The sequence below is a fragment of the Zootoca vivipara genome, chromosome 6, assembly GCF_965207765.1.
Source record: "Zootoca vivipara chromosome 6, rZooViv2.hap1.1, whole genome shotgun sequence".
NCBI classification, from domain to species: Eukaryota; Metazoa; Chordata; class Lepidosauria; order Squamata; family Lacertidae; genus Zootoca; species Zootoca vivipara.
The window spans coordinates 21,546,888-21,560,071 of record NC_142589.1 but is presented as its reverse complement, the minus strand read 5'-3'; the positions used below and the strand labels follow the sequence as shown (position 1 = coordinate 21,560,071).

At 49.5% G+C, this 13,184-nt stretch overlaps 1 protein-coding gene across 1 annotated transcript; it reads right to left on the bottom strand.

The window, feature by feature from the left end:
* Positions 1-5,302, bottom strand: FAM43B (family with sequence similarity 43 member B). The gene has a single exon (XM_060276137.2). It carries the CDS (start codon positions 4,341-4,343, stop codon positions 3,195-3,197), a length of 1,149 nt encoding a protein of 382 aa, XP_060132120.2. The 5' UTR covers positions 4,344-5,302; the 3' UTR covers positions 1-3,194.
* Between the last annotated feature and the right edge of the window lie 7,882 nt (positions 5,303-13,184).

The following is a 13,184-nucleotide window of genomic DNA, read 5'->3' as shown; positions in this document are numbered from 1 at the left end:
AGGGAGAAGGAATTTTTATTTTATTTCTTTAAAAGGCAATCCAAATTCACCAGTAAATATAAATCTAAGAAGCTGCCATACCAGAATATTCCCTCAACCCATTAAGCTCGATATTGGCCACATCAGGGCTGAGGACCCTTGTACACTCCAGGTGTTGTTGAACTTCACCTTCCATCAGCTCCAGCCAGCATGATCAGCCTTCAGGAATGATGGAGTTGGGGTTCAGCAACATCTGGAAGGTGCCAGATTGGGAAAGGCTGGCAGCAGTCACCTGACTCTACAGGGTGTCAAGCAGGAATCTTCCCTCGAGCTAACCTGATATTTATGCTGAGGGCTGAAGTGGGGACCTTCTGGATGCCAGGGAACGTCCCAAGCAGGGCATTAGCCATGTAGAGCTCAGAGTGGCTGTACACCAATTGGGAGGAGGTCTCCAATGTTTCAGGCATGAGTCTTTAAGAACGTACGCACAGTAATTTAGCTGGAGAAGGCCTATCTAGTCCAGCATTCTCTTCTCACAGTGATCAGGCCTATGAGCAGAATGTAAGAAAAGGCTGCTGGATCAAGCCAGGGGCCCATCTAGTCCCATATCCTAGAGACCAAGTTGATGCCTGTGGGATACCTGCTAGCAGGACCTGAGCCTTCTCGCTTCCTGTGGCTTCCAGCGCCTGGTAATTCAAAAGCATTACAGTATTGCCTCTGACCATAGGCAGAGAGCATTGCCATCAGGGCTGGTAAGTAGCTTTATCTTCCAAAGATTTGCCCTTTGAAATTTGCTCTTTGAAAGCCATCCAAACTGGCGGCCATCCCTGCCTCCTGTGGAGGGCAGTTCCATAGTTTAACCACTTGCTGCATAAAGAAGTACTTCTATCTCTCCTGAATCCTTCTGCCTCATTGGATGGCCACCCAATTTGGGTGTGATGAGGAAGGGATGGAACCTTTTCTCTGTCCGCTTTCTCTATACCACGCATAACTTTATACACGTCTATCATAGAATTGTAGAGTTGGAAAAGGACCCTGAGGATCAGTTAGTCCAACCCCCTGCAATGCAGCTGTCCCATACAGGGATCGAACCTACAACCTTGGCAATATCCGAGACCTTCCATGTGCAGAGCTTTTCCTCTGCAACTGAGCACCAGCCCCTCCCCAGCAGCAAAATGTAGGCAGAAATCATATCTTCCATTTCCGAGTCCCAAAGGCAGATTTCTCCCCAGAACAGAACCAAACCTTTGCTGATTTTTAAACTCTCAGTTTAAAAATCCAATTAACTCATGCTCACAGAAGATCCACTGAAACAAAGTCTTTACTAGGGCTTCATCTGCATATACATTTAGAGCATCATGCCACTTTAAGGCTTGCCCCCAAAGAATCCTGGGAACTGTAGTTTAAGGGTGCTGAGTGTTGTGAGGAGATCCCATTCTCCTCCACAGAGCTACTATTTCCAGAGTGGTTTAACAATCTTCAGGAATTATGGGAATTATAGCTCTGGGAAGGGAATAGGGGTCTCCTAAATACTCTCGGCACCCTTAGCAAACTACAGTTCCCATAATTATTTGGAGGAAGCCATAGCTGTGGTATCATAGTGCTTCAATGAATGGTGTGAAGCCTACCAGTTTGTAGCCAATGGTAGTCCTACTCAGAGTAGCCCCATTGATCTTGATGGACATAATTAATGTAGGTTGGTTAATTTCAGTGTGTCTCCTCTGAGTAGGACTTAGTTGGCTTACAACCCCCTGACAGCTCACTTTCAGATGCCCTACCAAATTTTCCTCATCCACATTTCAGTTTTCCAAATCGCCTGGATTGTGAGCAAGTCCCAATGTATTAGGAATCACCTGGTTCTCTTGTGCTTTTATTGTTGCTACGGAGTTCTAAAAACAGTGTTTTCAATTCCTTCATGTCTTTCCTCTCCTTTGTATCATTGACAGACATGTGCACACATCGATAAAAACTGCGGAATCCAGATTCTTCTTTTTCTGGGTAGTCTCTGACATGCAGCAAACTAAAGAATCAACATAGGCAGCAAAAAGGTTCAGGAAATCCACTGGGATCAGGTGAGAAGCTGCTGCAAGGGAGTGGGGCAAGTGCCCATGATGGGTCATCAGTTGCCTATGTTTACCTTTCCACTGTGTGAATTAAAAACAATGGGGACTAGAAACCCAGTTTAAAGAGAGTTTCAGGAATTCAGCAGATTCTCTGCTTTGAGTAAAGGCTAGCCAGATATTCTCTCTCTCTCTCTCTCTCTCTCTCTCTCTCTCACACACACACACACACACACACACACACACACACACACACACTGCTCAATTTACCTCTTCAAAAATGTGGGGAACCTAATTGGGTAGGGCCCTTACTCAAAGGAGAGAAGCTGGGTTTTCTGGACACACAAAATTGGATATTTTGGCGGCAGAGTAGTACCCTGACCCCAGAAGGCTAGTGAAAAAGAAATGCAATGGAATTGGAGACCCAAGTTTAAACCTCCCTTCCACTCCTACAGCTCCAATATTAGTTGGTTAGAGGGGGAGTGATTGCTTCCAAAAGTGTTCCTCATTTGGCCTCCTAACCCAATACAGGTTCCCAAAATCACATGCCCAGTAGGATGTCACACATACCCCTCACCAGGGGTGGGGAGGAAGGAAGCATGCAAAAACATGTACAAATCCAAAGGGTGAGCACTCTTTACATATAAATCTCTATGCTGAGGCGTACATACACGGACAGATTTTGCTCCCCCTGCCCAGCTTGAGACATTTTCCCCCTTTGCCACTTCGAACAAGTATTAAAAGCTGCTGTAGCCTGCACAACCTCACTTCTATGCGTAAGAACCATCAAACCACCCTGATCCCAAAGGAGGGTAGCTGGGTGTCCGGCAGTCGTTCAACAGGTTGGCACAGGTTGAGCAGGGAGCGAGAAGTCTCAGAGGGTCCGCAGAAGAATAAAAATGGCTGGAACAGATGGGTCGGTTTGGTCAAAATGAAAACCGGGCCATAAGACATCAGTTAGTTAGAATCGGCACATCAACAATGTTCATCCCCTGGCAAGGACTAACCATTCTGCCATGTGCAACCTTGAATGTACCGAGTGCAGCCCAACGAGGGAACATAGCAGCAGAGGAAACAACATGTTCCTGACGCCCACTCCCTCAAATCCATCACCGAGGAGGAGTCTGCGAAATAAAACCCATGCCTGCAGGATCCTTAACACGGCAAGCAAGACGACTCTTTGGGGGGCTCCCAGGACGGCAAGTCCTCCCGGTGGAGGGGCCCCCTCAAAGTGCAGATCCTCAGCTCGTGGGCTAAAGTCAGCACCTCGGGTCTCTCCCTGCTTTTGACCGTCTTGCGACCCCGAGTGGTGTCAGAGTTGTGGCCGAGGACCGTGCCATCAGGCGTACCGACGGCCAAGGTGGTGCGAATGGACAGTCGGACGCCTATAGTGCCGGTGGCAGCGCCAGTGCTGGCGCAGCTACTTCGGTCGGTGCCGGTCCTGCCGTTTGCAGAGCTGGCTGCGCAGCCGCAAGGGGCACCCAAGGCCCCTTCCTCCCTGTCCGCTTCCTCCTCTTCCTCCTCCTCCTCCTGGATGGCGCTCAGCCTGGGGGCGCTGCGCCCCCTGTCTGCCGGAGGCCTGTAGGGGCATTTGCAGTTGAGAAGTTTGCGAAGGGGCACTAGGGGGATGATGGCTTCGCCCAGGAGCTGCTGCTGGATGTGGCGCGAGTCGTTTTGCCTCTTGAGCCGCTTGAACTCGTTGAAGGCTGAGTGGGACGTCTGGTAGAGCAAAAGTGCCATGGCGTGGGCCTTCTCGGCCTTGGAGAGCAGGACGGCGTGGCACCGCAAGACCACTGCTTTGTTCTTGACCTGGTGCCGGTAGACCCAGGCGAAGACCTTGGGGTGCCGCCCGTCGGCCACGCAGTAGGTAATGCGGTGCAGCAGGTAGGCATGGCTGGGCCGCCGGAGACCTTTCTCGCAGGGGCTCATGCGGATGCCGTGGGGGCCGAGGGTCAACTTCATCTTGGTGCTGCGGCTCCCGAACTCGCTCTTGGCCCAGATCTTCTCCACCGCCTCTTCGGTGCAGCCCTCGCCTTTTGCCTGCAGGGTGACGGCGTTGCCCAGGTACCAGGCGGTGTAGGTGGGGTCTTCCTTGTTCAGCTCTACTTTCTGGCGCTTGCTGCGAAAGACGCTGCCCAGCCGCTCCAGGGGGCACTCGGGCCACAGGTCCGGGCAGGAGCGGACAAAGTTGGAGAGCAAAGAGCTGTAGCTCAAGCCGGGACCCAAACTCTTGCTCTTCGCTTTGCCCTCATTCTCCTCCACCAGGACAAACTTGCTCCGGCGCCAGGGCAGCATGGCAGCCATAGTGGGCAGCAGAGAGGTCCCAATCCAGGCACGCTAACCCTTACCTAGGGGCAAGGCTTCTCTTGCGGCTGCGGGGGAGGGTGGGTACACATCCCAGGAAGAATCAGCCTAGGCGGATGCTGGCTAATGCAAAAGCCAGCGCGGCACAGGGGTTGGAACGTTCGGCTAGGACCCGCGAGACCAGGGTTCAAATCCCTGCTCGGCCATGGAGCTCGCTGGGTGACCTTGGGAGCCAAGCCTAATCTACCTTGCAGGGTTGTTGTGGGGATTTACTGAGGAGGAAGGAGAGCCATATAGGTGGCGCATTGAGCTCCTTGGAGGGAATGGTGAGCTGTAAATACCATATACTGTATTGGTATAGCAATACTATGCCTGAGCTCGGCTAGGCTCCCTGGTGCCCTGCTCCTAGCTAGAAAAAGGGGGGATCCTTGTTTTCATCCTTGGGGGCAAGAGTTCAATTCTCCCCTCTGGGAGCAAAACCTTTGCCGGATCCTATCATCCCGGTGCACCTCGGCATGTGTGAATGCCAAAGACGCGTCCACCCCCACTCTGTCTTGACCTACTCCTCCTACCCACTGTAGGGGGGCGGGGGCAGTTCTCTCTCTCTTTTCGGGAGCCCCGATTTCTGCCCTATTTAAAGAGGCAGCTGGTGTGTGTTATTGAAGCGGGGCGGGGGGGGGGGGCGGAGATGAAATATTCCTTTTCTGCCCAGAGTCTGCCTCCCTGCCTGCTGGTCTCCCTTTCCTAGCCCGGAGATCCCTCCAGGACTCATCCACCGGGCGCCTGGCTGGGGTTCCCCCACCCCGCGAAGAGAGCCCTGGCCCCAATTCCCCGTCCCCGTCTTGCCTCGGAGCCAGCTCCCGGTTCGGATCAGCCTTTCTGCCTGCGAGAAGCCGCGATCGAAGGAGGGGAAGCAGAGGCGGCGGCGGCGGCGGCGGAGTCCCTGCGCGCTGCTCCGCCTCCCTCTCCGGTCGCGCGCAAAGCTATACGCGCGCGATCCGAGCGCTCTCCCGGGCCGCCCGCCTTCCCGTCTCCCGACACGTGTAGGCGCGCGCACGTGTGAAAGGAGTGCGTCTAAGAGCAGATGCGCGCGGCGTCGGTCCTCCTCCGGGGGCGGGGAGGTAACTGAGAGGAAGATAAACACCCACTCACCACCCGGCCTGTCAAATTCACACTCAGGGGCTGTTGGCCTCAATAGCTCCGCCCCTTCCCGCGGGCGCGCGGCTCAGATCTCTTAGAATTGTAGGGGGTCAAAAGGGGTCATCTAGTCCAACCCCCTGCATGGCAGGATCGGAAGAAAAAGGTAAAAGTCAGAACGCGCTGGGGACCCAAGGATGCTTTGTGTTGTGTGGGGAATGGTTCATCGATCCCATCTTCTGCCTTGGTATGGCATCCGCGCCACGAGTGTCAGGCCTGTTGCCCTCCGATGTGGTTGGACTTTCAGTTGTCATTAGCCCCAGCAGCCAGCACGCCCAGTGGTCAGGGACGATGGGAGACGATGTTGCTGATAGGAGCCCCAGTCCCCCTACATCTGGAAGGCACCAGAGGTGGGGAATATCTCTGGGTCTCCAGGTGTTGCTGAATTCCAGCTCCCATCATCCTTCAGCACCTGCTGCTCCCTTGGTTCCTCATCCCCTCCCCCGCCCAATTGACTCTGGTCTTTTTTTCGGGGGGGGGGGGTTGTGTCAATCTAGGTATTTTTTGTTTCACATGTTTCACCACACCCCCTTGCCGATTTGAGCAGATTTGGAAAGGCAAAGGTGGCCCGCAGCAACCCCCACCAAGACCTGGCATAGCCTCAAGGGGGTTCACCTCCATTGTTTCTGGGAGCCACTGTTCTGGTAATAACTGGAAGGAGTCGAATCCTGAGCTTTGACTCATTCAGGGATGCAACGGACAGCCTCCCCATCCCTGCAAAGGCTGATTCAAAGGATGCTGAGATTGGAACACTGACTCGTGCAGAGACCACCAGAGATTCTGCACCTCCACTTCAAGAAGTCAGACTCACAGTACTTCTGACAACCTAGGCTGCTCTTGTGTACAGGAATTCCCATTGTATTCAACAGACCTTGCTTCTGAGTAGGCATGCATAAACTGGTGCAGCAAATGAATTTGCTTATCATACGATGCTGACAATCATACAGATGGGGGAGGGGGAGACTCAACAGTGGGGAGGGGACATCACCTGTTGGACTTCTGCCTGCATATTATCCCAAACTGCCCAGGATCTATGGAGAATAGGGCTCTGGGGGAAGCAATCACTGTATACATTAAAATAATAATGGATTCATCCATTGGATGTGCTGTTTCAAAGCAATTATGTCAAAATTTGCATTGCTATTAATCAGATGCAAAGCTCTTCACTCATCCAGGACTAAATTAGCTTGTTCTGAGCTGATGTATTTTCACCATGCGTAATGCTATTTTAAATCATGTTCAAGTTTGTAGCTATCTAACTGCAAAGGGGGGGGGCGGCTATCTTGATTCCATCTTTTGAACATTAGGTTCCTGGTTCTCATAGGTGCTGAAATGTTATTCCTCTGAACTACTAGGCTGGTGTTCTTAAAAACAACACAAAACTCCGCCATTTGGCAATAAGCACATATTTCTCTCTCCTCTTTCAGATATCATATATGCAAGCGGTGAACTGGACAAATAATGGACTTTATATAAGACAGATTCCTGGGTCCCTGTATTAGGAAAATCTGCTTGCCCTTCTACAGGAGAGGTTCAGTGGTGGAGCCCTGACTTTCCATGAAGACACCTCGCTTGACAGCAGTACAATTGAAAAGAATCTAGAGGTCTTAGTAGCCCACAAGCTTAACATGAGCCACCAGTGTGATGCAGCAGCAAAGGAAACTAGTGCAATTATAGGCTGCATCAACAGGCCTAAAGTCCAGATGAAGGGAAGTCATAATTCTGCTCTATGCTGCCTTGGTCAGGTGCCACCAGGAATAATTTGTCCAGTTCTGGACACTACAGTTTAAGAAGGATACTGACAAGCTGGAGCATGTACAGAGGAGCTTTATGTGGAATGGTTGAGAGAGTTGGGCATGTTTAGCCTAGAGAAGATGAGACTGAGAGATGATAAGATCATCTTCAAATATCTGAAGGCCTGCCACATGGAAGATGGAGCAAACTTGTTTATGCTGCTGCTCCAGAGGGTGGGACCTGATCTAATGGATTCAAATGACGAGAAAGGAGATTCCGACTAAACTTTCAGAAGAACTTCTGGCAGTAAGAGCCGTTCAACAGTGGAACGGACTACCTTGCAAGGTGCTGGACTCTCCTTCATCGGAGGTTTTTGAACAGAGGTTGGGTGGCCATCTGTCATGGATTCTTTAGTTTAGATTCCTGCATTGCAGGGGCTTGGACAATATGACCCTTTGGGGTCCCTTCCAACTCTACAATTCTACGATCCTATTATGAACTCCAAGTTGGGCTGGGAACATCCCCCTAGAGAGCCACAGCCAGTCATTGTAGACACTTCTGATCTAGATGGACCAATGCTTTCGACACACTGCTGGAATACATTCTGGAAAGCCACTGAAGATTGTGAAACACGGAAAGACAAGAGGGTCAGTGGTCACCCTCAGAGCTGTGTGCAAATCACCTCTCGAAGTTCCCCACCCTGTTTGTTGCCTAGGAGCCAGTTGGGATTTGTCCAGGGTGATGAGAAATTCTTCAGCAGTCTCTCATGTGTGGGGCTCACCTTCTTTCTTCCACCCCCACCCACCATGGAGTGCCAATTTAGGTTGGGGTATTTTCTGCAGTCCCTGCAAAGTCGCAACAACAGTTGCAGTGACTGTGTTTGACAGCACAAGCCCCCATTTTGCATCCCCCACAAAGCTCCAGGCCAGGGATGGGGAGATTTCATTGCCCAAGGGCCACAACTCTGTCTTCCAGGGGCCACATGCCAGTGGTGGGCAAGGGGAGAAGCAAAAGTGGACAGAAAAGCCGATGTTTAGCTTTTGCACTGCAGGCTAAGTTTTTATGGATGCCTCTCTCCATCTTCTTTCCAGGCAAGCAAGAATCATCCATAATCTGGGCTCAAGGGAACATCCCAGCAAGGGGAAATCACCCGAGGAGGAGGCAGTGCAGGTGTGATGTACAGTTCTTGGGCATCGTTCAGGGGTGGGTGGGAAACCATGGATGATGCAACAGCAACAAAGGTGATGGAGGATATCTGGAGGGGATTCTGCAAAATTGCCCTTTTTCCCCCCGCTCCACGGACTGGCAGGAGCTCTCTGGGGTCTCAGGCAGGGGTCTCAACCCAGATGCCTGGGATTTAATCTGGGACCTTCTGCATGTGCTCTAGCACCAAGCGATGGTCGTTCCTGCAGAAAACTGTGATCAGAGAACAGTTTCTCCGTCTCTTTAAATAGAGCTAAGTAACAAATCAAATCATGCCATTTCCCTTGCTATAAAAAGGGTGATAAAGCATCTTTCTTCTCAGGGATGCTGTGAAAATGAATTAATGAACATTTCCAAAGAGCTTTAGAAGAGACAGAGGCAGAAACTGAAATAGCCTCCCCCCCCCCGCCCGCTTTTTTTTCTTTTTCTTTTTGTCTCCCCCAAGAGATGCTGGTATCTGAGCTAAATTTCCTCCAGGCCCGGTAACAAGTGTTAATGTAGCAAGTGATGGACATAAAGTGTAACCTGGCTAAGCATCGGGAGGTTGCATTTGAAGTCCTCCTTGTCGTTCTGAATGTCAAAAGAAGTTGAGGTCACCCCTCAGAATGAGGAACATTGGGATTCTGGGCTGCAGAGGCAGCGTGGAAACACATCAGAAGCCTTTGCAAAGATTGCAGAAAGCAGGAATTCTCTGACACTGCCTGTGAATTTAAGGCTCACCAAAGGACTAACAGCGCAAGCTTGAGAGTTCCACAGAACTCTTCCTCAGTATATAAAAAAGGAATCATTCTGTGTGGACTTGGCTTGGTACTGGTGATGGTATCCTTTTATGTAAATGAGTCAATAGGGCCGTCTGGTTTGGCAAATAAATAAATAAAAACCAGATAAATAAAACCTGTTTGGTTGGGTTTTAAAAAAATAGTAATCTTACCCAATCTTCACAGCCAACTCTTGCACCCAGTTCAGACTCAGTTCTGCTTGTCTCCCTGTTTCTGTGGCTAGACATTTTCCTGAGGAGTAGGGGGAGCATAGAACACATTAGAATATGTGTGTTGGGCTAACAGTCAGCTTGGACGGTGAATGGAGTACTGAATCTCTGCTGAAGGAGCCCACTCTGCCCTTGTTTCACCCTGAAACCCTGAGTTTAGGAAAAACAAGAAAGTTAAGTTTACTAAAGTAAATTTATACTTGATAGGAAAAACCCTAGTTCTATCTCACAAAGAGCTCTTTGTTCTCAGCCTACAAAGATCTCCCCTTTCCGAAGGAGAGAAGGAAGAAGGGAATAAGGAAAGCTGCCCTGACAACATCAGTCCAGCACCTGAGAAAAGATCAGATCAGCACAGGTTAAAGATGTCTCTGTGGTGTAGCGGTTAGAGTGTCGGACTAGGACCTGGGACGCCCAGGTTCAAATCCCCACTTGGGCATAACAGCTCACTGGGTGACCTTGGGCCTCTCAGCCTGACCTCCCTAACAGGGCTGTTGTGAGGATAAAATGGGAGTGGGCGGAGAACTCTGTATGCCACCTCGAGCTCCTTAGACTAAGAAAGGTGGCGTATGAATGCAATAAGTAATAAAGGACAGGCAAGGAAGTTTGGAGGTTCTTCTCTCTATCTTCTTTCTCCCCTGGCAGACTCGTCAGTCTTCAGTGCAAGCTGAGTTCATAGAATCATAGAGTTGGAAGAGACCACAAGGGCCACCCAGTCCAACCCCCTGCCAAGCAGGAAACACCATCAAAGCATTCCTGACAGATGGCTGTCAAGCCTCTGCTTAAAGACCTCCAAAGAAGGAGACTCCACCACACTCCTTGGGAGCAAATTCCACTGTCGAACAGCTCTTACTGTCAGGAAGTTCTTCCTAATGTTTAGGTGGAATCTTCTTTCTTGTAGCTTGAATCCATTGCTCCATGTCTGCTTCTCTGGAGCAGCAGAAAACAACCTTTCTCCCTCCTCTGTATGACATCCTTTAATATATTTGAACATGGCTATCATATCACCCCTTAACCTTCTCTTCTCCAGGCTAAACATGCCCAGCTCCCTAAGCCGTTCCTCATAAGGCATCGTTTCCAGGCCTTTGACCATTTTGGTTGCCCTCTTCTGGACACATTCCAGCTTGTCAGTATCCTTCTTGAACTGTGGTGCCCAGAACTGGACACAGTATTCCAGGTGAGGTCTGACCAGAGCCGAATACAGTGGCACTATTACTTCCCTTAATCTAGATGCTATACTCCTATTGATGCAGCCCAGATTTGCATTGGCTTTTTTAGCTGCTGCATCACACTGTTGACTCATGTCAAGTTTGTGGTCTACCAAAACTCCTACCGTAGATCCTTTTCACATGTACTGCTCTCAAGCCGGGTGTCACCCATCCTGTATTTGTGCCTTTCATTTTTTTTTTTGACCAAGTGTAGTACTTTACATTTCTCCCTGTTAAAATTCATCCTGTTTGCTTTGGCCCAGTTCTCTCTAATCTGTTAAGGTCATTTTGAAGTGTGATCCTGTCCTCTGAATCCCAGTACTTCCAATATAGCACATGTGAAAGGTCACAGCTTCAGAATCTTGCACTTGAGCCTGGATAGCTCAGCTGGTTAGAGCATGTTGCTGATAACACCAAGGTTGCAGGTTCAATCCCTGTATGGGACACCTCCATATTCCTGGATTGCAGGGGGTTGGACTGGATGATCCTTTCCAGCTCTAAAATTCTGTGATTCTATGATCTCTGGTGGTAAATTTCTGGGGGGGGGGGGCAAGATGTAAGAGAGGCCTCACCAGTCAGCATAGGCTGGTGGCTCCTACCTGGTTACTGGTTGAGCTGGGCAAGGAATGTGATGAGTCTAGCCACACCTGGAGGGCCACAGGATGCCAGTAAGTCAGATGCCCCAGCCTCTATAATGTCCCTACCACCACCACTCACTCACCTTTAGAAAAACAAATTCAGAAAGCCTTCTATCACAGAGAAAAGCTGGCCCCTCACCCAGGGCCCCTCCAGCCAATTCCATCCAAAACATACCACATTTATTTCTTTAAAAGATGCCAAAGAATTTATTTGTCCAAATCCCTGCATTGTTCGTGCGAGAGAACAGATAAAAACCTCGCGGCAAAATGTGGAACGCAAAGACTCTGAGAAGGCAGGCACTATAAATAAGTCAATTTGCAAATACCAGCTTTTAGAGAAATTATAAGTTCCTCTAGAAGACACTCTGTCAGTCTTTGTCACTGGGTATTAAAGAAAACCTCTGGATTTCTGTGTCTCCAATGATGACACAATGAATTATGTTGCATGCATGTGTGGTGTTTTATTTTGTCAAGCACACTCTGCCTTCTGAGCTGCGATGCATAATGTGCCAAAAATAAGGATTGTTTGTTCCGTGCTATTTGATACTGGGTCATGGCTGTGCCCTCCTTTTCAGGGATGAAATTTAAAAGACAATAACAAGGAATTTCACAGCAATTCTATCTGTGGAATGTGAAAACATAAATTCTGGGTGTGGGATCAGAATTCAGGTATCAAGTGCTTTAGACATCTCTCAGCATCTCCTGGTTGTTTTTGCTTTAGGCGAGAATTAAATACAACATCTTTTAAAGGGCTTTGACTATCAGTTGTACCGGTTGCCAGTGACAATGAGTCCCATAAATTATTTGCTCTTTCTGAAGAGCCGTACTCCCCACAAGCTGGTCCATTTAGGACAAATCCTGTCGTCTGGATTTCCCCAAGTCTACCTACTTACAACCAGTCCAGAGGGTTGTCCTGGCTGTCAGCTTCTTCCTCCTTAGTCTCAGTGTTGCCCTTGCAGAAATCAGCAGGGAGGAGGAGAATGGGGGCAAAACAAGAATTCAGTTGGCTGCACCTGTCACTGGCTCTGGCGCCACCTACTGTTCGCCTCCCTGCCTCCCACCCTACCATTCTCAAAAGCTGCTGGAACCACTTGCTCCTATTTGCCACAGACTTCTTCCCATTCATTTCAAGGACTGACACGGCATTCCCCAGACATGCATTCTGGAAATGCAGAAATGACCGGGAAAATAAAGGCACACATCTCTTGTAACACCCCAATTTTCCTAAAGAGGTTCATGATATGGGTACATAGGAACTTGCCTTGTACCAAGTCAGATCATCTAATTCTAAATGGTCTGCCAACAGCGACTAAACATGAGTCATTTCCAGGTCTATGCCAGGGATTGAACCTGTGACCTTTGGCATGCAAAGCTGGTGCTCTGCCACTGAGTTACAACCCTTCTCTGAAAGGAAAAGTGACTCTTCCTAACTTAGAACCTGCCTTTTAGCAAGTCAAGTGGTGCCCCCAGAGAAAGCGCTTCCTAATGCTTAGTCAGAATCCCATTGCTTGGAATTTGAAACTGTTCATTTGGGACCTGCCTTCCAGAGCCAACAGAAGGCCAAGCTGCTCCTTCCTCTATGTGGCAGTCCCCCAAATATTCAAAGACAGGCATCCTACCTGTCTTAATCTCTTACCCAGGCTAAACATAAAGTTGGAGCAAATGAAATCCTGACTGATTTCTCCCTCTGTGCAGACTGACCCACCACACTCACATAGCGCATCTCCTTTCCAATGCAAAACACTTGGGCTAGACCCTCAGTTGGCTGCCTCTATTCCTCTCCCCACACTTCAGCAGTGGCATAAATGGAAGCAGATCTTTTTGTCATGCAAACTGCTTTGCAAAAAACCAAACAAATGGAAAACTGTTACCAAAC

Bases quoted from the DNA above. Each gene is read 5' to 3' on its own strand.
- FAM43B (XM_060276137.2), bottom strand. From the start codon at position 4,343: ATGGCTGCCATGCTGCCCTGGCGCCGGAGCAAGTTTGTCCTGGTGGAG.